The sequence below is a fragment of the Maniola hyperantus genome, chromosome 19 (assembly GCF_902806685.2).
Source record: "Maniola hyperantus chromosome 19, iAphHyp1.2, whole genome shotgun sequence".
NCBI lineage: Eukaryota > Metazoa > Arthropoda > Insecta > Lepidoptera > Nymphalidae > Maniola > Maniola hyperantus.
The window spans coordinates 2,869,880-2,892,402 of NC_048554.1; the positions used below are offsets into that span (position 1 = coordinate 2,869,880).

The following is a 22,523-nucleotide window of genomic DNA, read 5'->3' on the forward strand; positions in this document are numbered from 1 at the left end:
CTACATCATTGAACTTCGGATCCTAACCACTCAATCCTGATGCTGCAAAGTACTAAAGTCCTAAATCGTGGAAATTTTAGAATTTCTGATAATGAATTGATATTTTAGGTATCAAGCAACGGCTTCACGATGACACTCCCAATCTGAAATACTCCACCCGAGCGAAGTCGGGGCGGGTCAGCTAGTAATTATAATAATATTATAAATGTGAAAGTGTGGTTGTTTGGATGTTTGTTACTCAATCACTCAAAGCGGCCGAACGGATTTTGATGAAATTTGGAATGGCGATAGATTATACCCTGGATTAACACATACACTACTTTTTATCCCAGAAAATCAAAGAGTTCCCGCGGGATTTTGAAAAATGTAAATCCACGCGGACGAAGTCGCGGGCATCAGCTATTCCTAATCCTATATGATAAATGTAAACGTGTGAATGTTTGGATGTTTGTTACTCAATCACGCAATGGCAAAATCAAAGAGTTCCCGCGGGATTTTGATAAACGTAAATCCACGCGGACGAAGTCGCGGGCATCAGCTAGTTTATCAATAATAATCTTGATTATACTTAAATAAAGGCCATATCATTGTAACGTATGTTTCTCGTGCCGGACGGAACAGGACAATTTCTTGACATTGTGGCATGTATACTTACGGGACGATATAGTCGACGCATTTTGAACTGAGTCGTCGAGTTATCTGTCTGTTTCGCTCGCACTTACCTACGACCTGTAAGTGCGAGCGAAACGGACAGATAACTCGACCACTTAGTTTAAAATGCGTCGACTTCCCTCAAAGCACATCTGTACGAGTTAATATAAAAAGCGCAGCTCATCGGCTCCACTTTAATCCAGATTCCAGATGTGCGTTTTCACTGAAACGAAGCTGAAATCGGTTTATTGAGGTTATTTTTAGGCTCCGTTCAAATACCGTAGTACTGTTTGTACGAAAACTTTCGTATTACCTCGGATCCAGAGTAGGCACGTAAGCAATATCTGAATACGTGTGTGATCCCGCTCCGCTTTAGTGGAAACGCCCTCTTAAAATTTCCAATGTTACAGAAACTATCCGTATAGTCCAATAGGAAGTAGCTAATAAAACAACCAAAAAAATATGATAAAACGAAAACAAAAAATGGAATCACAAGTCACGGTTGTTTGTTTTGTACAGATTTTAATTCGACAGATTGTTATTAAATATTGCATTCACATTTATATTTTTTTTTCATCCAAGAGTCAATGCTATTTTAATTCGGTAATGTTCGCACATTGACACAAACTAAATAATAATAAACACGTAGAAAAATTGCACAAATATGGATTATTGAAGTTTTACAACTAACATCCGTCTACCCAAATTCTTACGTATATACAACTTCTGTACCTACTTAATATCAACTCTCAGATTTTGAGCCAACCCTTGCCCCGTGAAAAATTAAAAACAAAGTTAATTTACTTACATTATAAAACACTTAATTGTCATGAATCATGACAAAGCTGTAGGATTTTGTTTTGGACTACACAAGACGCCTGCAGTATGGTCTATAGGTGGATCCAGACCTGCGCAGGCGCACGAACCGTGCACACAACGCGCATAGAACATAACGAACGCTCTTGAATGTCGCGAACACAAATATTATATTAATATCATGTTAGTATTCACTGCCAAAAAGTCACGAACATGTGCATGCCGTAACCTGTACAACATGCACGCGAATAGCTCGCAAACCCTCGAAGGGAGACATCCACTATATTGCGCATTGTGTGCACGGTTTGTGCGCGTGCGCAAGTGTGGATCTGCTTTAGACTAAGGCCACTCAATGCGTTACCGGTGCGTTTCGGCGCCGCACCGCTGTGGATTTGAGTATTGGGTGCCATACTGGCACTGCGTTGCAACGCGCCACCCCTCCCCGCTTCGTCTCTCTGGTCCCATGTCCGTTGCGCGTGCGATGCGGATATGCACGACGTCGTAACATATCGTGTGGCATGGTACAGCGATTTCTATGTACGGTGACGCAGCGGCACCGTTCAGGGGCGGCACCGCCAACGCAACGCATCGTGTGGCTTCACTCTTATGAGTTTTGCAAAAGTTACTTTCTATAGCTCTACCGTTTCACTGAGACAGCTCATGAAGTAGGACGCGGGTTGCGAGAGAGTACAGGTCGAAGAAGAAAGGAATTAAAAGGAATTGTCACTATCACCCTCCCGCAACCTGCACGCTACCTCACGAGCCGTCTCAGTGGAACGGTATACTGATCACCCACTTCGCAGGTACAAGGTCACCTTTACCTGACGCAAAGTGTACTTAACCAGGCTTGAGTCAACATTTTGCAAAACTGGGTGTGATACAATCTCAGTTGTGTAGTTTAGACCATAGAACTGTTCAAAAAATGATTTATAGCCACGTTGACACGGTAGGATTATTGTATAGGTCACACGACGAGATGTAAGGTCGGATTCTTGACCAGCTTAAAAATAAGGGGCAAGGTTTTGTAAAAATTGAATATACAATTTTATGTACTAACTTTTTATGATTCAAATAGACTAGAAACTAAACGACTAAATGTATTGAATATAGGAAATGTTTTGTAGGTCGATTTTTGCAATATCTACAAACTGTTAAATTGATTCGATCAATTAAAAAACTTAAACGCCTACAAATTTTTGCGTGCGCGTAGGTACATCTCTTCCCCTTTTTTCGTGCGAACAACTTATTTAATAAGGAACACAGATATCGATAATTTCCTTAACGTTAACTAACATAAGTTTCGCAGACACACACTTACGTCTTACACCCGTATTCACAATCATTACTATGAGGTCTCGCAGTGTAGTCTGATTGGTAGAATCCACACTGCGCCCTGTGAGACCTCATAGTAATGAATGTGAATACGGGTGATATTTTAGCGTGCGTGCGTGTACCTTACTATCATGCGAACTATACAGTCGAAGGAATATCAAAAATTTCCTGAACGTCTTTTTCCTACCGTGTAAACGCGACGGGCAAACTTCTATATACAGCTTCAATTTTAATTGTAAAAATAATTAAAATTTAATAACGTAATATCTCTAAAATATATCCTAAGAAAGTACTTATTCCAACGAAATAATTAATTGAACTGGTAATTTTTCGATACCAGTTAAGCAGAATAGGAGTGATTAAAAATAAAGGATTTTCATACGCAGTTAAAAAGATTTCATAAAGAAAAATATTGTTCTCATTACTAAAGTATTTTATTTTACACCACGTATCGATGCCTTTACAAATACTTTAGCCCGTTTTTATAAATAAAAAAAAACTTGATTACAAGCTGCAAGTACAAAAACATCACCAACAATAACGATTATGCGCAATTTCGTGGAGAATGTACATTTTCGATTTGAGAAAATAATATTTTCACCTGTTATAGTTGAACTGCCTAAGTCAGAAGTTCTTTCAAACGTGCCAGAACCACAACCCCATAAGCGGCACATGTCGCCGGGCACTGTGTGGAAACGTCAATGCATTATTACACACACTCGTTCTAGTAAAGAAACGAATCGAAACGAAGCGGAGCTAATCATTCCTTCTCACTCACACACTATGCACAAGTATATTGTGCAAGTGCGATGGAATGATTAACGCCGCTCTTTTCATTTCTTTATTAGCAAGCGTTATACTAAAATTTGTAGTCCCGTTCAATGGTTGTCGAGAACATGATCAATACTAGTCGCAAGCAAGTTGCAAACCACATCCCAGCCACCGTATTACTACGGGGATCCTTGATGCGTATGAACGAAGCGCATGGACGCAATGCACAAAAATGTCGAATACTACCGAGGTGCCCAGTTCTTTAGTGCGCGCAAACGCACTGCGTAACGTCATACTCAGTGACGTTGCGATTTGCATATGCAGCGTGTTTATAATGCAACAAGGAATTCCAACCTTTAGTAATTTGTGACACGACCATTGGCCTGGCGACATTTTCGCCGCTTTGGTGCGGGTAATAGACTGGACTGTCCGAATAGACCCTCTGTAAGATTTTATATTACTTTTTTAAACTACAAATAGGCAATGTAAGAAATTTTCTTGTAATGTATAAAAAAATATCTCTCCTATAGGGCCTTACCTTACATTCTTACATAATATTTTCGTATATCATATCGTCTTTGACAATCTGATGGTACTAAAATCGATAACACCCATGGCATACAGGTGGGGTACCCTTGGCCTTCTGAAACTACACTTGCTTGATCGACGGCCGAGCTGTATACGCGTACAATATCCTAAGGCCCTTTCCTAATTGGTCGTTATAGCAGCGATGCGACATCAGCACGCTCGGTATACGCGGTACCGGAAGCTTACCGAGCGCCTATATTTCTATGGAGAGTTCCTGATTGGTGCGGTAAGCGCGGAACAGATTTGGTTTACCGCGCCTCTGCATGCATGCCCAGCATTTTACAGAGCCTTACGGATGTGCGAAAGTGGAGGCGGCGCGGTATGCTTTCGACATCCAAGCGTGCTGATGTCATACCGCTGCTGCACCGACTAATCAGAATAGGACCTTAGTACAACTGCACATTTCGCCAATAACGTTGATACAACAAAAACTATGTCAGATTAAAATGGACCTTAGGTACCTTAGTGTAAAGGATTAGTTTTTCAATACTACAGATTTTTGTATTACGATCTTTCCGCTTGGGGCGTTGGCGATAAATGTACAGACAAATTCATACCTTAAAACAATCATGCCCAGATCCATTTTGCTTTGACATTAGCTTTTTGATATTTGAACAACGTTGTTGAGGTGTGTAAAGTTGTTCGAAGCTTACAGCGGCCCTCGCCAAAGCGCATTTGTTCAAATCAAAGAGAGCAAGCAAAGGCCGTTAGGGCACTGATTCTCTGCGACCTTGAAATCGTAACTTTTCTAAAACTAGACTTGATGACTTATACATTTCCCTTCCCTAAGCGTAAAGCTTGTGCTAGAAGTACGACTATAGTTCAATGTGTGGTCAATACGAATTTAAGTTCATTCCCCAACCCGTTGAAGTTTACATACAACATTGTGACTTTTTGCTATATGGTTTTTTTCCCAAATCATCACAACGTATTATTTCGCCAATAGTATGAGACCTTTCCTCTTTTCCATAAAATAACTTATAAGTTAGAGAAACGCATGGGCGGTTAGTGATCGACAGTCATTAAAAAAAATTGCCACCTCGATTTATCATACGTTAATATTGCTTGTGCGCGCACGCATAACATTGCTGTACGATTTGATCAGTGAACGTCAAAGCATAGAAATATTCCGCACACTCCATTGTAGTTTGTAGCGTAACGAAATCTCTTTCGTATGGTGGGTGCATCATATAATCTCTACTGCACGCGTCTTTAATTCGTTTTCAACTCCGAAACTATCAATTTGTATCAGCCAATGCCGCATGGCACGCAGTACGAACCAATCAGAGGGCTGTAGTAATTAACGCTGATTTAATTTGTTGGAGTTACGTATATTTAACAGATATGAGTTAGTGGTTTAACAATTTGTTAAAAAGTAGAAACAGTTTCTATGCTTTTTCGTTCACTGGATTTGATGAATTATACTATAATACAGCTATTTAACCGTCTGTACGTTTCTACCTTAACATCACAAGTGGCAGTTACGAGCGTGATGCGATTAGAATGCCACATAGAATAAGGGCCCAGCACACAATTTCTAAACCGTAGTGCTAAGTTTATACAATAATAAACTATTTTTGTCTAAAAATGCGAGTCAGTCTTGACTGAAGTGATAGTTTTCGCGTGACTGGTCAGTCTTGAGTCACCGTACAGGGATGCGACGAAGGATCTACACGAGGGAGCAGCTCGACGCGACGAAAAAGCACGATTCGTCAAATCAATAGGCTGGTGTCAGCCACAATGGTCGCTACGACTTACGAATACAGCAATTCAATGAAATGAATGCAACAGAATTCTTGCAATTCACGAAGACGAATTTACTTGTGGTTACGTCGTTTACATGGGCATTTCTTAAGTGTGCGTGCATGTTGGATCAATCAGTCGCGAGCAAGCGCTCAAAAAACGCACACATTTATTGCACCTTACTTATTCCGTTACGACTTAAACACAAGCATGAGCCACTCGTCTTCGTGAAATGCAAAACCTATACGTAAATCTCATCAAGGGCTTATAGAAATGAAGCTGGTTCGATTCGTCGCTAATTAATTTAGAAGACTAATCGGAAACTTCAACGATTTGTCACGGATTAAATGACTTTAGTAAAATTATCATTGTTTTTAGTTGATATACGAGTTACGACGGAATCGCTGCGAGCCACTTACTCATATAGGTAGGGCGTCTCATAGAATATATTATATGTTATTTTTGATACAGAAACGGAGTCATTTGAACAGATGGCAAGTGTTGGCCGAAGGGTACGCGGCGTTACCGGCACGCCGTCAAAGGACTAAAGGAAGTCGCTGACCAGCGCTGCACCGCTTTAGGGCATCACAGCTCGTTCATTCAAATGTGAGCCTTGTCGTATAAGGAAAGTTATTATTAGATTTTTAAATTATCAAATTATTAATAGAAAAATATTATTTTCAATAATAGTCAAATAACATGCTGTCATTACTGATCTGAGCTCCTAGTGTAGGTTTTCAAGTAAATTAACGTAAGATCAACATTAAAGTAAGTCTATAACGACAGATATACCTTATTTATTTATTTATTTTTATTTTTCATGTTTTTCTTTTAACTTTAAAACCTACACTATGGGACTCAACTCAAGACAATGAATAGACAAGACAAGATCAATGAATGAATGAATGAATATTAAGATGCCGTGTTTATGCCAAAGCGAGCGGCGCATGTCAGCGAACACCACAATCAATCACACACCCACATTCAAGAATTTCTCTTTATTTCTATTTTTTTTTGTATTTTTAAACTTTTTTTTTTATTTTCTTCTTGTTTTTTAAATATGTATTAATTAATTTAGCATTAAAGTATGGTAAACAACTTCCGGTTTGCGTTCGTCTTTTCGCAGGGCCGCATGGACCCCGTGTAGAACAATTATGTCCACCACACTGGACTTCACACCGATGTCACTATTTGGAGCGGTTAAAGATAAGCGTTTTTTGTTCGCTTTTTTTACGCCCGTATACGTGCGCTTTCTGTCAGCTTGCGGTACAGGTAGGAGCGCGTGCGTCCTACGGGGCGGGCAGAGGGCGCGATACCTTACATTCCATGCCGCTCGGCACCCGCTCTCGAATAGGACACGTCCGTGCGTCTTACAATTTCTTGTAAATATCAAGAGTTTGTTTTACACGCTGGCCGCAACCGCTACCGCTCCCACTTGAGCCTCAGTCTGACACACGCATCTCGCAGGAGCGTAGACGCGCTTATAAGCTCGTATACGCCTACATGAAGCAAAACCTACATATCGCTATCCCACTTCGACTGTCGAGCGAGCGAGATCGAATCCCACTAGCGTATCTCTCGCTCTGATTGGTTAGTCAAACTGGGATAGCGATAAGTAAGTATTTTGTTTAACTGAGTATTGGAACTGCACTCTCCATTACTTCAACTTCATGGTACGAGCTGCGAAAGACGCTAATACATATTGCCACAGACCAACCCACTGGTTCCAGCGAATATGCCGTATGCATGCACGCGTGTTCGCTTTACTAGAAGCGTATATACTAAATTCTAAACGAGCGTAAAATGCGTAGAAAAACGATAGTCTGAAACCACTCAGGTTTTTCCTTCCGGCGGCTCGCAACGTAATATGACGTAGGAAGCGAAAAGAGAACAAACAAAACAAAACAAACGAGAAGTTCCGGCGGCCGACGCGACATCCGAGCTCGCACGATGGCTATTTCATATCAAAATAACAACGCCACCAACTTATCCGTTCAGGTAGACAAAATTGCAACTAAAGCCGCATCAGACGCCATTTTAAAATCTACGCGGACGAAGTCGCGGGCATCAATTATTAATTCCATTTTTCCTTCGTAAATTTCTTATGCGGCGATACCAAATTCGCCACTAGCGACGATGTCACCGGAACAGATAAGTTGGTTGGCACTGTAGCCGACGCCCGGCATGCGTTGATTGTACTATGTCACATACCTTCCTTCAAGTGCCAATAACAACTGTACAAAGTTTCATCACAATCGGATGAATGATATAGGAACGCATGCAGGACAACATTCATTTTTTTATATATTATTTTTATATCAAATAAATAAAAATTTTACTCGCTTTATTGTTTTTTTTTTTACGATTTGGGGCAAGGACAAATTATCGAATAAATCGATTTTATAAAAATAAAAAAATGATGAAAAATCTCAATTTTTTTTTTAACAATTCATTTCCAAAGATTCACATGGTTTTATTTATGGGATGTCTATATAACTCATTACTTATATTAAGTTCGCAATAAATTAATTCGCTATTTAGTTTTATGTCATGTGTGCATAAAGCAATAAAACATGCAATCAGCTCTAGCAAGTCATACACTGAAAAATCCATTTCTGCAATTTTTTTGCAAGGGAAAGTAACGAAATTTCTTGCAAGAAAAACTTTTGCAAGCTTTATTGCTACTGGCCACTTTACTAAACGTTCGCAGAGATCGCCACGTAGGCAGAGTGAACTAGAGTGAGGAAACTAGTTTTGATCCTGAATCGACATCTGTCAAATATTAGACTAGGGGCAAAGTGAACTAGAGTAAGGGAACCCTTGATTTGATCCTGAATCGATGATATGTCAAATATTAGGCTATGGGTGACGTTAAACCAAAGAATAATAGTCGTTTCATCGCCTAACTAGCTTCAAATGTAGGTAGCATTTGACGCCTGCCACTGAAGGTGATATTTTTTTAAACGAATATTAGCCATGCTAAATGACAAATATTCCCCTTTCCTCTCCAACTAAGCGTCAAGCTTGTGCTAGGAGTGGGTACGACAATAGTGCAACGGGCGGGGTTTGATCCGTCGACCTTTCGGTTTTCAGTCCACTCCTTTACCTGTTGAGTTATTGAGGCACATGTATGTTAAAGTTTCTTATCTGTCGTGAACTGCCACTGAGGTTCGTGCGAACGTGGATGCCGGGCCGGCGTTAAACGGTCATATTTTAAGTTAAATTATACATAATAATATTATGTTTTACATTTATGTAAGAGTTGTTTGATTGTAAAAAAATTATATGTTTGTTATAACCCTATAAATGCTGTTGCAGGTTTATTTGTCGAGAGCCGTGTTTGCCTTCACTGCGATCACACACTCCTCACCGCAAGACTTCAGCACAGTGCACTGGAATAAGGAAAAAACCCATAAGATATATGCCCAAATATGATATATTATTATGCTGCATAAACTGGTGAAACGTAACATGCAATGAAAGAATTGGCCGCCCACATTGCTGCAATTTATCATGCAAGGTAACATAAATTCTCATAGTCTACACGTCTTGCGCGCCCGAACTGTGTGATTCACGCGCACGCTACGAGCATTACATAATATACATATTAACATACAAGTCGCGCGCAAAGTTTATATTAATAGGGTATTTGACAGGTTTTAAAAAACTGTTCTACATTAATCACTCTATGTCTAAGGACTCTATAGAAAATGTATATTTTATAAAGATGGGCGTTATTGGCTATTTCTGGCAACGGTTAATCAACAGTTATTTAGTTTCAATACCAATATTGATAACCGTTGCCGAATATCGGTATCAGAGTTGTGTTTCAACTAATTTAATATGCGCAACGCGCAGCGGTTTCCGTTGTAGTAACTAAGCTAGCTGCCGTATCAATACCGTCTGTATAGCTAGCGCGCGCATATTCACTAAAATAAAACCAATTTTACTTTCATGAATATCGTGAAGTAATCACAACCTTAAGTTCATAGCAGCAAAGTTTAATTATAATGATCATTGACATAGCTCAAACTATAGTGGACGCCTGCACGAATATTTTGCCACAATCCAGTTAACCAAAAACATTTCACGAAGATTGATAAACCAAAGAGGACCTTATCTCTATTACTCTAAGGCTAACTGTATCAAGATTGATTGATCAAAGTGTAATGGACAAGTACTTGTACAGTTAAGCCTTAGCGTAATAGAGATAAGGTCGGCTTTGGTTTATCGAGTTCTTAGTTACTAAGCCGGTAGCCAATAACCGCTCCTTCTCAGCTTTCAGTGAAAGAAAGAAAGAGAAGGCATAATTATTGCGTTTCTAGTTACCAAAAAACCAAACAATGCATTGTCAGTTGCCAGTTGGCAGCGTTGCGTTGTCAGGTGGTTCGTCATAGATGTTAGCTGATAACCGTTGTTAGCTACGACAATAACGCTATCGTACGCTATAGGCACGGCAGCGGTTTTCAGTTAAGTTAAGCTATAGCGGACACTTGTCTAGATATTGTTCCATTAGTTAGAGTGCAAGAAAAAACGAAAACAAAAATACTATTTGAATATCCCGCGAAAACGCTTCGTTGACAATATGGCGCCTCATACGTCATTTTGACTATTGATTTACTCGCTCGAACAATTGTTACATTGCAACATTTCAACAATTTTTACGCGGTCTTACATTTAAATCAAAATTCACAAAAACCATCTATAGAGTACAGAAGATTTTTTAGATTGAGAGTTCAGTGATGTGGGTGAATGTCTTCTAATCCAAATTATCCATATAGCTAGCAATATAAGCAGTAGCCCAGGTTGAGGGTAGAATGATAATTTACGAGTAGATTTAGCACCAACACACTAAAGAATGTGTCAGAGACTCTATACTCGAACTTTCATACATTATATTGATAACAGTAATTGACATTGATAAAGGACCCTTGGGGACCCATTGCTTTATTGATAAAAGTATATTTTGGATCTACTACTACTCTATGTGATCAAATAAGAAATGAGGAGATTCCTAGGAGAACCAGAGTAACCAACATAGCTCAGCGGGTGGCAATGGGCAGGGCACACAGTTCGAAAAACCGATAGACATTGGAGTCCCAAGGTTCTGGAATGGCAGCCTCGTACCAGAAAGCGAAGCGTTGGAAGACTGACGACATCAGGCGAGTCGCAAGGAGCCGCTGGATTCAGGCGGCGCAAGACTATGGCTTGTGGAAGTCCCTACAAGAGACCTATGTCCAGCTGTGGACGCCTATCGGTTGTAGATGATGATGATGATATTTTGGATGTTAAATACTCAGAACTATAGTCCACGACTGGTTGAGATGACAATCAGGGTATGATGCGGGGGGACGCCCCAGCACGTCACCCTTACTTAGCGCAGGGGACAGCCATCTCGCCTGTCAGCTACTATAGATTTTTCTGCGATTTTCCAGGATTGTTATTGACTGGATCACCATATGGATGTGTAAATTCTCACCAGTAACTCTTTGCCAACTTCAAAGTCAGCGCGAAGCTGGGCGCCGAGTTCGCCGTCCGGAATCTTGAGGTCCTCGCGCAGGTCGCCGTTGTCGGCCATCAGTGTAAGGTAGTTGTCATCGGAGATGTCAGTTAACTGGTAGTCCTCACGCTTCACGTGGGGCACGTCCATGTTGTGGGTGGAGGGACATATGTCCTCATATCTGGGGATTGAGACAAATTTTATGAGAAACACTAGCTCATGCTCGCAACTTACACAAATTTTAAACCCCCATTTCATCCCCTTAGGGGTTGGATTTTGAAAAATACTTTCTTAGTGGATACCAGCAGTTTGAGCTGTGCGTCTATAGATCAGTCAGTCAGTCAACCCCTATTGTACCCCTTAGGAGTAGAAGATAGTAGATTTTCAAAAATCCTTTCTTAGCAGATGCCTACGTCATAATAGCTAACTGCAAGCCAAATTTCAGCCCGATCCATCCAGTAGTTTGAGTTGTGCGTTGATAGATCAGTCAGTCAGTCAGTCACCTTTTCCTTTTATATATTTAGATAAAAAAGTTGCTTTTTTCATTGAATATATTGTAAAACATTTAAAACAATATCTACATCACATCATATTTTGCTGTGACCCATTAACACGCCATATCAAATTCAACTATATTGAGCATTACAATAAATCCAGGTCAGCTAGTCATCATTAAAAATGCAGACAAAGTTCTTACATTAAATACAGTGCAAAGACAAACAATGGGGCTAATTCTGAGCACAACCTAATTTTAGAGTATTCGCATGCTCTTCTTACTAATGTAATATGAAAAGGACAGACACAGTTTGACAGTTTTAAATTTAATTTTTAGATAGTATAACCCGTGATTTTAGCACGCACTCGCGAACCTACTGTTTAAATTTGTATTGTGCACTAAAATTTAGAGTCTTTAAATGTGAGTCATGTTCCATTCCTTTTTTAGCATTAGTAAAAAGAACAGGATGCAGATATTCTAAATGTAGTTTAGAGAGCGACTAGAGAATCGGGGCCACTAGTAGCCTAGAAGTAGGAGGTAGGTGTACAATTAACATGAATAATAAATGAGCTGTTATGCGGCAAAATATGCCACGTCTTAAATATGCGTCAAGCGAATATTTGTTTGCGCGGGATCTATATTGTATTCCGTATCTAAATAATATATGAAACGAAAAGGTGACTGACTGACTATGATCTATCAACGCGCAGCGCATACTACTGGACGGATTGGGCTGAATTTTGGCACGCAGTAAGCTATTAAGACGTAGGCATCCGCTAAGAAAGGATTTTTGAAAATTCAACCCCTTTCGAAATTTGTGTAGTCCACGCGGACGAAGTCGCGAGCATAAGCTAGTAAAACTATAAGAATCATGGTAAGAACTGGATAGAAATCTTAACGAGTCATATATCATATATACATATCATAAGTCACAAGACAAATAGGTACTGGATGGATTTATAGAACTAATACTGCAAGAAAAAAAACCAAACGAGTAACACCATGTCCTATCAATAAGTGCAATTCCATGTCCAACTGATTTTAGTACTGTTGTATAAAATTATGGGAGTGTGATATAATCCGCATGGAGCCACTAGATTCAAGCGGCGCAAGACCGTGGCGCGTGGAAGTCCCTATAAAGAGTCCAGCAGTGGACTTCTATCGGTTGACGATGATGATGATGATGATATAAATGTGCCCCTGTACGGTGATCCCAATATACAGTAGTATAAATGAGACGCATAGTCGGGACTGGCGATCAATTTTCGAGTACCCTCAGCACGAGTACAGTACGGAACCGCACTCGCGACTCTATGGGCTCGCATCATTTGATGAGATGTGGATTATTTGGTTTTAAATTTAAAAAGTTAGGTTAAAAGGTAGTATAAAGGCAGAAACAAACTATCGGACATGTCCGTATTAGTAGGGGAGCCCAAAAGGCTAAATAGGGATTTACTCGAGCGTCGTGGGGACCTATTGGGTTTGTGAAGATTAGGTGCTTAGAAGACAAAAAGGTTATATTATGATGTATGCTAGTGGGGAGAGCGTACATGTTTTCAAAAATGTCCTATTTCCTCATGTCACGCTCAAATTGTCAGATTATTGAAATGCACACTTTTCTGCATCTAATTAACTTACCTTGCCTTAATCTGACGCGCTCGAGTAAATCCCAAAATCCCCGCTTGGGCTCCCCTACCATATGCCGCGGCTGACAGCAGCGACAGATAGGTGGGCACTGTGCAGTCATCCTGGACGCGGCTTCGCGCCCGCTTCGCTCCACGCACTGTTACGGAGTGGAGATGTTAAAACATGTGAACTTACTTCTTGCCGTTGAATATATCGATGCCGACCATGTGCACTTTGGCGTGGCCGTGTTTGCCGGTCTTGGAGGTGGACATCTCGACGATCTTGCAGGGACGGCCCTTGAGCATGACGAATCCGTTCTTGCGGAGCGCCGAACACTGCATGGGGAAGGTGGCCGAGGCGCCGGAGTCCCCGGTCTCGAAGTGTGTATCCTCGATGTCACCCATGGTGTGTGCGGTGCTTTACCTACGGTGTGGAGTGATCTGCTGACAAAAAGTTGCGATTGTACTTACTGTTCTAAAAACCACTATTTGATGATGCAAGAGTTTAGAGTACCAACTACTTCTATTTTAAACTGTTCTGTGGTAATTATTCATAATTTTTTTGTGTTACAAATATTTTTTTAATTTATAGACTAGTGCTTGGCTGCTATCAGACTTGATGGCAAGTGACGATGCAGCCTAAGATGGAGCATGCTTGCCTAGTAGATGCCTAGTGACTCTTATTATTCCTAGTAATTATTATTATCCTCTCAAATCTCATCAAAGATATAATCAATAATGATGTGTGATGACTGATGGATTGTACAGATTGTATTCTTTAACTACTATTTGCACATCATACTTAGCTAATTTGACCGTAGGTAGGTACCTACAAGTAGTATTTGAAATAACATTGTAACTTGGGCTTGTATTTTTGCAATAATAAATATTAAATACCAAGTGAAGATAGAGAGCTGTTAAACTAGCTAAGCTAGTATGTTCATCTTATTGACATATTCCTATTTCATTGTATTCCAGCTGCTGCATACCCAATTTTATACATAAATTTAAAAAAATCACTAAAATAATAATTGTATTCCTGTACGGTGATCCCAGGTCACAGTTGTGAAATGAGACGCATAGTCGGAACTGGTGTATTATGTCTGAGTACCCGCAGCACAAGGACAGTATGCAAACTGTACTTGCGACTCTATGGGCTCAAATTACACAAAGTCAAAGTCAAATTATTTATTTAGAATAGGTAACATAATACGTTTAATGATGGTCAAAATTGTTCATTTGTAAGATGGTATCTGCGGGCAATAGAGAGAGCTATGCTTGGAGTTTCTCAAATCAGAAATGAGGAGATCCCTAGAGTAACCGACAAAGCTAAACAGGTTGCGAAGCTGAAGTGGCAATGGGCAGGGCACCTAGTTCGCAAAACCGATAGATGTTGAGGTCCCAAGGTGCTAAAATGGCGACCTCGCACTGGAAGGCGCAGCGTTGGAAGACCCCTCACTAGGTGGACGGATGACATCAGACGAGTCGCAGGGAGCCGCTGGATTCAGGCGGCGCAAAACCGTGGCGTATGCAAGTCCCTACAAGAGACCCATGTCGTCCAGCAGTGGACTTCTATCGGTTTATGACGATGATGATGAAGATGAATTGTTCCTAAAGGGTTGTTGTTAGAATGATGTTAGTTGCAACAGAACAAGCAAACAAGTAGTCCAGTGTGAAGTTGCAACATGGCTGTTTGCACAAAACCTTTCAAACCCCCTTACCCTAAACCCTTTAGGTTTGTAGAAAACCTTCAATGAAATCCTAATCCTAATAATATTATAAATGTGAAAGTGTGGATGTTAATTACTCAATCACGCAAAAACTACTGGACGGATTTGGCTGAAATTTGGAATGGAGATAGATTATACCCTGGATTAAGACATAGGCTACTTTTAATCCCGGAAAATCAAGGAGTTCCCGCGGGATTTTGAAAAATGTAAATCCACACGGACGAAGTCGCTGGCATCAGCTAGTTAAAAATAAATGTCAAATGAGCTCAGTTGCTATCATGCAGTGTTAGACATATAGTTAGCGAATCTGTAGGCAGATCCAGCTGGACTAAGAGAAATAAACTTAATTGAAGTAAACATATTACATTATATACAGTATTGATGTTATTTTGTTTACACAACCTCAACAGTTGACAATAAACTGATATCATCTAATAATTACAACCTTGGCATTAACCCCGTACATCATGAGTAATGTGACTTACATTGAGCAAGTGAAAAGGGTTATTGACCTCTGGTGTCAGTGAACTTTAAAATGAGGTTCAAAAAGGGAGGATTGTTTACATACAAAGATTTATACTAGACTAGATGATGCCCGCGACTTCGTCCGCGTGGATTTAGCTTTTTAAAATCCTGTAGGAACTTTTCAATTTTCCAGGATAAAAAGTAACCTATGTCCTTCCCCGGGATGTAAGCTATGTACCAAATTTCGTCAAAATCGGTTGAACGGTTGAGCCGTGAAAAGCTAGCAGACAGACAGACACACTTTCGCATTTATAATATTAAGTATGGATGATGCCTATGAGTACCACATAGATTTTTTTTTAAATATCACGTGCTTTAACGGCGAAGGAAAACATCGTGAGGAAACCTGCATACCTAAGAGTTCTCCATAATGTTCTCTAAAGTGTGTGAAGTCTGAGAATCCGCACATGACCAGCGGTGGTGGACTATGTTTCATTCTGAGACGAGACCCGTGCTCAGTAGTGAGCCAGCGTTGGATTAAGTAATTCTATAGTTACAGTATGTGGCAGAAAATAAAGTACATCAACCTTTAGGAGATAGCAGATTTGTAGAGCATTGTCTCCGTCGTTGAGACAGACCTAACGTCATATAGGTATGAGTGACAGAGACAATGCTCTACAAAGCCGAAATGTCATTCTAAAGGCATACATTATTTTCTGCAGTGTACTGTACCTACTTTAAATAATCCAGATTTATTGACCAAACCTGCGGAGGCATCCAAAGTTTTAGCTGAATAGGGCTTTCACTACAAAGTTGCCAAGTTAGTTAGAGACAAGCAACAAAGTATTATGTTGTGACAAAATATTGATGATGTGTCAAATACTCTTTTGGAAGCATAAGGCTTCTACAACAAAACTATGCCAAGCTTATCATGAATGATGTCACTATATCAACTTTTACCATCAGTAAGCATAACATGTTACCTATTCTGAAAAAATAATTTGACTTTGACTGCTGATGAATGCTTTATGAGGCATCTTAATCATTAGGCTATCATTTCTCAACACAATATTTATCGAAAATGTATAATAATATAGTCATCATGATCAACCCATAGCCGGCTCATTACAGAGCACAGGTCTCCTCTCAGTATGAGAAGGGTTTGGCCATAGTCCATGCTGGCTTACTGCGGATTGACAAACTTCACACACCTCAGAGAACATTAAGGAGAATTTTCAGGCATGCAGGTTTCCAGGATATTTAATTACTTAAAACGCACATAACTCTGAAAAGTTAGAGGTGCATGCCCTGGATTGAAACCCCAACCTCTGATCAGGAGGCAGAGGTCCTAACCACTAGGCTATCACACCTTTAATAAACAACATGATCTGTATTGAACATTGGCAACATGTACAAAATGAGTACCCTTATTATAAATGCGAACATATGTTTGTAGGTTTGTCCTTCAGTCACGTTGCAACGGATTGACGTGTTTTTTTGCATGGGTTAGGTTAGTTATAGTTAAAGACGTGGAGAGTGACATAGGCTACTTTTTATCCCGGAAAATCAACCCATCGGATTTTTAAGAAACCTAATTCCACGCGGACGAAGTCGTGGGCATCAGCTAGTATACTGATAAAAGATAGAACAATATTGAATCTAAAGAAGCATATTGACAATATTATGACTAGGATACACAGATAATGGATTATTCCAAAAGTCTTAAAAATTGTATGTGCTCCTCAAATTATTTTATAGCTTGAGTATGATGAAAGAAATGCATGTCCTTGTCATTGATTTTTCAGCACTTTTAGTGGGTGAATGCAACATTGATGTGTTGTTTGCTAATTATGACAGATAAGTGAAAGTAACAAATTAAAGTCACAAATTATTATTAAAACTATGAGTCATATGTTGGTTCACACGATTATGTATGAAATATTAAGAAAAGGGCAAGATATAAATTTGCATGTAAGTAAAGTACATAATAGTAAAATTGAGGTAAAAACACATACTGATATTGTGGAAATTGTCACAAAACTGAGTTTTATATCAATCAGGCACTGCAGACATTCAGTCACGCATGTATTCGTTATCTACACAAAAATATTAGGTGTACTGCGAAAATCCAGACGTCCTAAGCCTAACCCCACCTAGTGCATCGACGCGAAAACCTTTGTATGAAATGGAAATTATGATAGTAAGTAAGTAAATATTACACATGGATAAATATCCGAGAAGCTAAAAGACATAGTCGTGCTCGATACCAGGATTTAGATATGACATCTGGCCGTGTGGTATTCGAACATGTGCCTTCTGAAAGAGACATCTTGGTCTTGTGTTCATGAATACTCACTAAATAACTTTTAACAATAAAAACCTTGTATCCTCGCTACACACAAACAAAGCGCTTAGTTTAAATCGTTAAACAAAAGCATTAACCACATTTTTCCACGCAAATTCATTAACATGAAAGGAAAATAGCAAATTTGTCAAATGTGCCGGCGCCGCGTTAGAGTTAACTTCGAATTTTTCACATGTTTCACACCGATACAATGCGCTGTTTTCACATATTTATATTCACCATTGAAAATACTTACGAAAATAGTAATTATGACTATTGAAAGCAGAATCACGATAAAACTAAGGTATTTATCGACACTCACATGTGACCGACGGGTTCTTCAACCGAAAGGTCAATTTGCGCCTGCGTAGCACCTTCATCATTCGCTTCCTGTCGCGGGGTTCTCAACAAGGCCAAATAGCCGCCGTTTATTGGCGGGATATATAAATAATAAAATCTAAATTGCATAAATCGATTTCATAGAAAGTTTATACCATGTGTGATATCTTTAAAAATCGATTGCTTTATGCCAGACGTAATTTTAATAAATAATAGCAAAATTCATATGGAGTAATATTTATTTTAATTTAGCAAATATTTCAATACTGTTTTACCGACAGTTTAGCCTACGAATATAGCCGCAAGATGGCAGCCACTCCATCTCAGTTTGTGATTGACGCGGCCCGCCACCGCTACATAAAAATAGATTATACAAACTATGGACATAGACAATAAAATGAGAAACTATTGTTTAAACTAAATTATTATTTTAATCAAAATAAGAATTTAATACGAAGTTTATCTTATTATATCTTACCAATATTATTGTTATAATTTAATTTCGATGTGAAATTTTTCTATTATAAACCATAAGTATTTCACGTACACTAGATGGCGCTGGTGAATTCTACTAAAACCCTCAGAAGTAGTACTTAGCAGAATCAGAACAAATAGGTACTTGCTAAAACCTAGCTAAACATGAAGTTCTTATTTAAACTTCGCTCTGGCTATGGGCTATAGTTAGTTTTCACTTCAGTCTTCAATATGTTTTCAGCCAGCAGTTGGTGCGGATTGGCAGACTTCACACACCTTTGAGAACAATTATGGAAAACTCTCAGGCTTGCAAATACTTTCTTACGATATTTTCCTTTACCGTATTAGTATAGTTATTACAGTATTAGTTATAACTCCGAAAATTGAGAGACGCGTGGGTAGGTACTCACAACCTCCCGAATAAGAGGCGGATGTCTTAACCACTAGGCTAGCACGGCTTACCTATACCTACCTATGTTTATCATTTCTATTTAAATTCTAGACAGCACCCTATCGATCACAAATTGTACCTATACAGTAGATGTTTTATTCAAGTATCCAAGTTATATAATTAGCTGACCGGCCCCGATTTGTATGTTGTTGTAGGTAGGTACCTACCTCTACCTATATGTACAGTAGGTATCTTCTTCTTTCTTTAAAACTTATCGGTTTAAGATCTATATGTGCACCCCAACCCCACTCATTGCCACTTCAGCAAACAGCTTCGCGATTCGCGACTCGTAGATACGCCACCAATATTATCTAAGTAGGTATAATGACGTAGAAAATAACAGCGGCAGAATGACTCGCGAAAACACCTAATCGCCCCATAATAACTACATCAATGCTTGTGTAATTGTATCTCTTTTGTGTCGACCCCACGCGGGGGTTTTTTCGACCCCCAGTGATTTATTGAAGAAACCTTTTAAACCCTTGCGGTCGCCTCGCTTTTGTTGTAGATTTTTGTCTTGTATTATGGCACGGGTCATTACGGACCGATTTGCTCTATTAATTTAATGTTTGCCTTTGCCTTTTATGGGACTTTTTGTTGTTAATATTGTTTTTTATCTGTATCATATTTTATTAATTTGTGATGTAAGATTCTACATAATATTAACATGTTAAGTAGAAATTTTAAATAAGTAACTATGTAGGTATATTACACTAGTGCGCTCTACATTACATATCTATCTCTAGCTTTTATAAGCATAAAGACACTGCACATAATAATATATTAACGTTAGTGTAGGTATAGGTAAATATTTAGCACCAGATTAGATACCTACCTTGTACTGAGATATTTTCTGAAACAAACCGCTAAGGTGTTGAATGCCCTTCCAGTGCTTGTTGCAGAAGTTTGTTAACGAAACATTTTTTAAATGGATACAACAAAACTTAACTTAACCTTATCTAATTATTATGCGAATCATACCCGCGTGGAATGGTGCTAAGAATACTGGCTGCATTCCCGCGAAGGACAGCCAGGCTGATCTGTTGCGCAAAAAATGAGTCAGCCATTCAGTCAGCAGATGAAGCTTTTAATCGCGGTGAAATGTCTCGTATTTTTAGCAGTAAACTTATTGCCGAAACTTGTTATTAAATTTTGTTGCAGAAACTTGTTGTTCAAACTTGTTGCGGAAACTTGTTAACGAAACTTGTTGTTGAAACATGTTACCGAAACTTAATGTTGAAACTTGTTGTTGAAACGTATTGCAGAAAATTGTTGCGGAAACTGGTTATCGAAACTTGTTGTTAAAACATGTTAGGTGCCGAAACTTGAACCTAATATTGAAACTTGTTAAACTTATGCCGAAACTTGATGACGAAACTTGTTGGGTTTTGGCCATAGTCTACCACGCTTGTCAAGTGCAGATTGGACGACTATTTTTTAAATTTATTTATTATAAGTAATACATTAACCCGTAAGATAACAATTTATATCTTACCAAACTGTAGGTAGGTACATCAGTTTGTTGGCAAGTTTACACACACCATTACCTAAGTAAGTACCTAAGTCACATTATGTACAAATTAAATTAGCTATAGGTAGTCAATCGGCGTAATTCTGAGTAGGTACTAGCCCGTTAGGAAATTGGTGGTATTTCACCCAGTGTATCTACATCAGACTTCAGAGAGCACGTAAAGCCATCGGACCTGCGCCTGATTTCTCTGCGATCGTGTCAGATTGCCATCTTACTGGACTAAGTATAACTTTTCTGGTTCCTCCTTCACCTTTCTACCGTCGTACCGCAAGACATCGTCAAGGTCTGCATGCGTACCTATAGTTGAAATTCCACGGACACGTGCGAAGCGATATGCTTCCTTATTTCTTATCCGAACCGCTAGGATATGGAACGCCCTTCCGGCATCAGTTTTTCCCTCCACTTTTAATATGGACCTTTAAGTCAAGAGTGAATAGGTATCTTCTAGGCACGCCCGTTCCATTTTAGCCTGCAACATCACTTGTCAGCGGATCTGATTGCAGTCAAGCGCTAGTCTGTAAAAAAAAAAAACTATAAGTAAGTAAGTGTAGGGATTAGAGAGGTTACTAATTATTGTGTTTGCGCACAAACTTGTGCCTATATTTAATCTATGTGAAGATTTGTTTAAACCCTTTATCGGTTTCTACGCGGCGTCGTACCGGAACGCTGTTAACAAAAATAGTTTTTGTGAATTTTTCTGCTCTTTGGATTAGGCACCTACCCACTATAAAATCTCTACTTTTTCATAAACTTTAAAGAGTAAAAAACAAAACAACGATAAGGCAAGGAACATTGTAGACGGGAAATGTGCTTTAAATATGTAACAGCTTAAACAATAAAGCCGAGGCGATAAAAACGAAATAAATTCGACGTAAAAAGTGAATAGTAGGTAGGTATCTAGGTTTCCCAGAAACCAAGACAATCGAGGCGCCACGCAATTTTAGGGCACCTGAGCACACGAGTAGATATCTGTGACAGTAAGTATCTCTTACAAATTACAATACAAACCGCTAGTTTACCGCTAATTAGAACGCTAGCAAAAACTTAGCGCTTTCATTAAACCTACTGCCTAAACATAATCCAATACCAAGGCAATAACCATTTGCCATATAATATGTAGTTGTAGTACTTTAATAAGTGATTTAGTATTTTTCAAACCCGCAATGTATAGGTAGCGTGCAAAACTCGGGGTTAATGGCCTACGACTGTGTAACGTTCGTTGATCTCTAGCGTCAATCAGATGTTTCATTTGCAATAATTTGCTCAAAAATACAGGATTTTTTTATATTGCGTTTTTTTTGGTGGTAGGTAGGTATATGTCAGTAATCATCAGTAGGTAGGTAGGTATTTATCGGCTTTTTGTTAGTGTAGGTATCTACTAATAGCACCCTGTATTTAATGAGCCGTGAATTTCGTTTAAGTAGGTACTTTCATAAACCTACATACCCACTGTGAACTACCACCTACTAATAATTTACAGTGCGACAAGACTCTTTTGGCGCGTGGCGAAAATTGGAACTAACGTTGCCGTCAAGTGTCCTTTAAGCTCAAGTCTTTGTTCTACAACTAGCACCCCCCTGTCAATGTCATTTAAGTGTCATAAGAGCCTTGTCACACTGTATACCTTAAAGTTTAAACCATTACACTTTTGCTTTTGCTTAACCGTA

General features: G+C 39.2%; 2 protein-coding genes across 3 annotated transcripts in view; one reads left to right on the plus strand and one right to left on the minus strand.

The window, feature by feature from the left end:
• Window positions 1-1,112: 1,112 nt before the first annotated feature.
• eEF5 (eukaryotic translation elongation factor 5) lies at window positions 1,113-18,476 on the minus strand. 2 transcript variants are annotated; one of them, XM_034978851.2, is made up of 4 exons: window positions 18,384-18,476; window positions 13,719-13,963; window positions 11,381-11,582; window positions 1,113-9,293 (listed from the first exon to the last, which is right to left on the minus strand). In XM_034978851.2, the coding sequence occupies exons 2-4, from the start codon at window positions 13,925-13,927 to the stop codon at window positions 9,222-9,224; spliced, it is 483 nt and encodes a 160-aa protein (XP_034834742.1). In that variant the 5' UTR covers window positions 13,928-13,963; window positions 18,384-18,476; the 3' UTR covers window positions 1,113-9,221. The 2 variants fall into 2 exon arrangements, with proteins under 2 accessions (XP_034834742.1, XP_034834741.1); XM_034978850.2 differs by having other exon boundaries at window positions 18,318-18,437.
• The window catches only part of LOC117991455 (dorsal root ganglia homeobox protein-like), a 113,835-nt gene continuing 105,933 nt past the window's right edge, over window positions 14,622-22,523 (plus strand). The window contains exon 1 of the mRNA XM_069505100.1: window positions 14,622-14,649. Within this exon, the coding sequence (XP_069361201.1) occupies window positions 14,622-14,649 (28 nt within the window). The remainder of the gene's footprint in view (window positions 14,650-22,523) is intronic.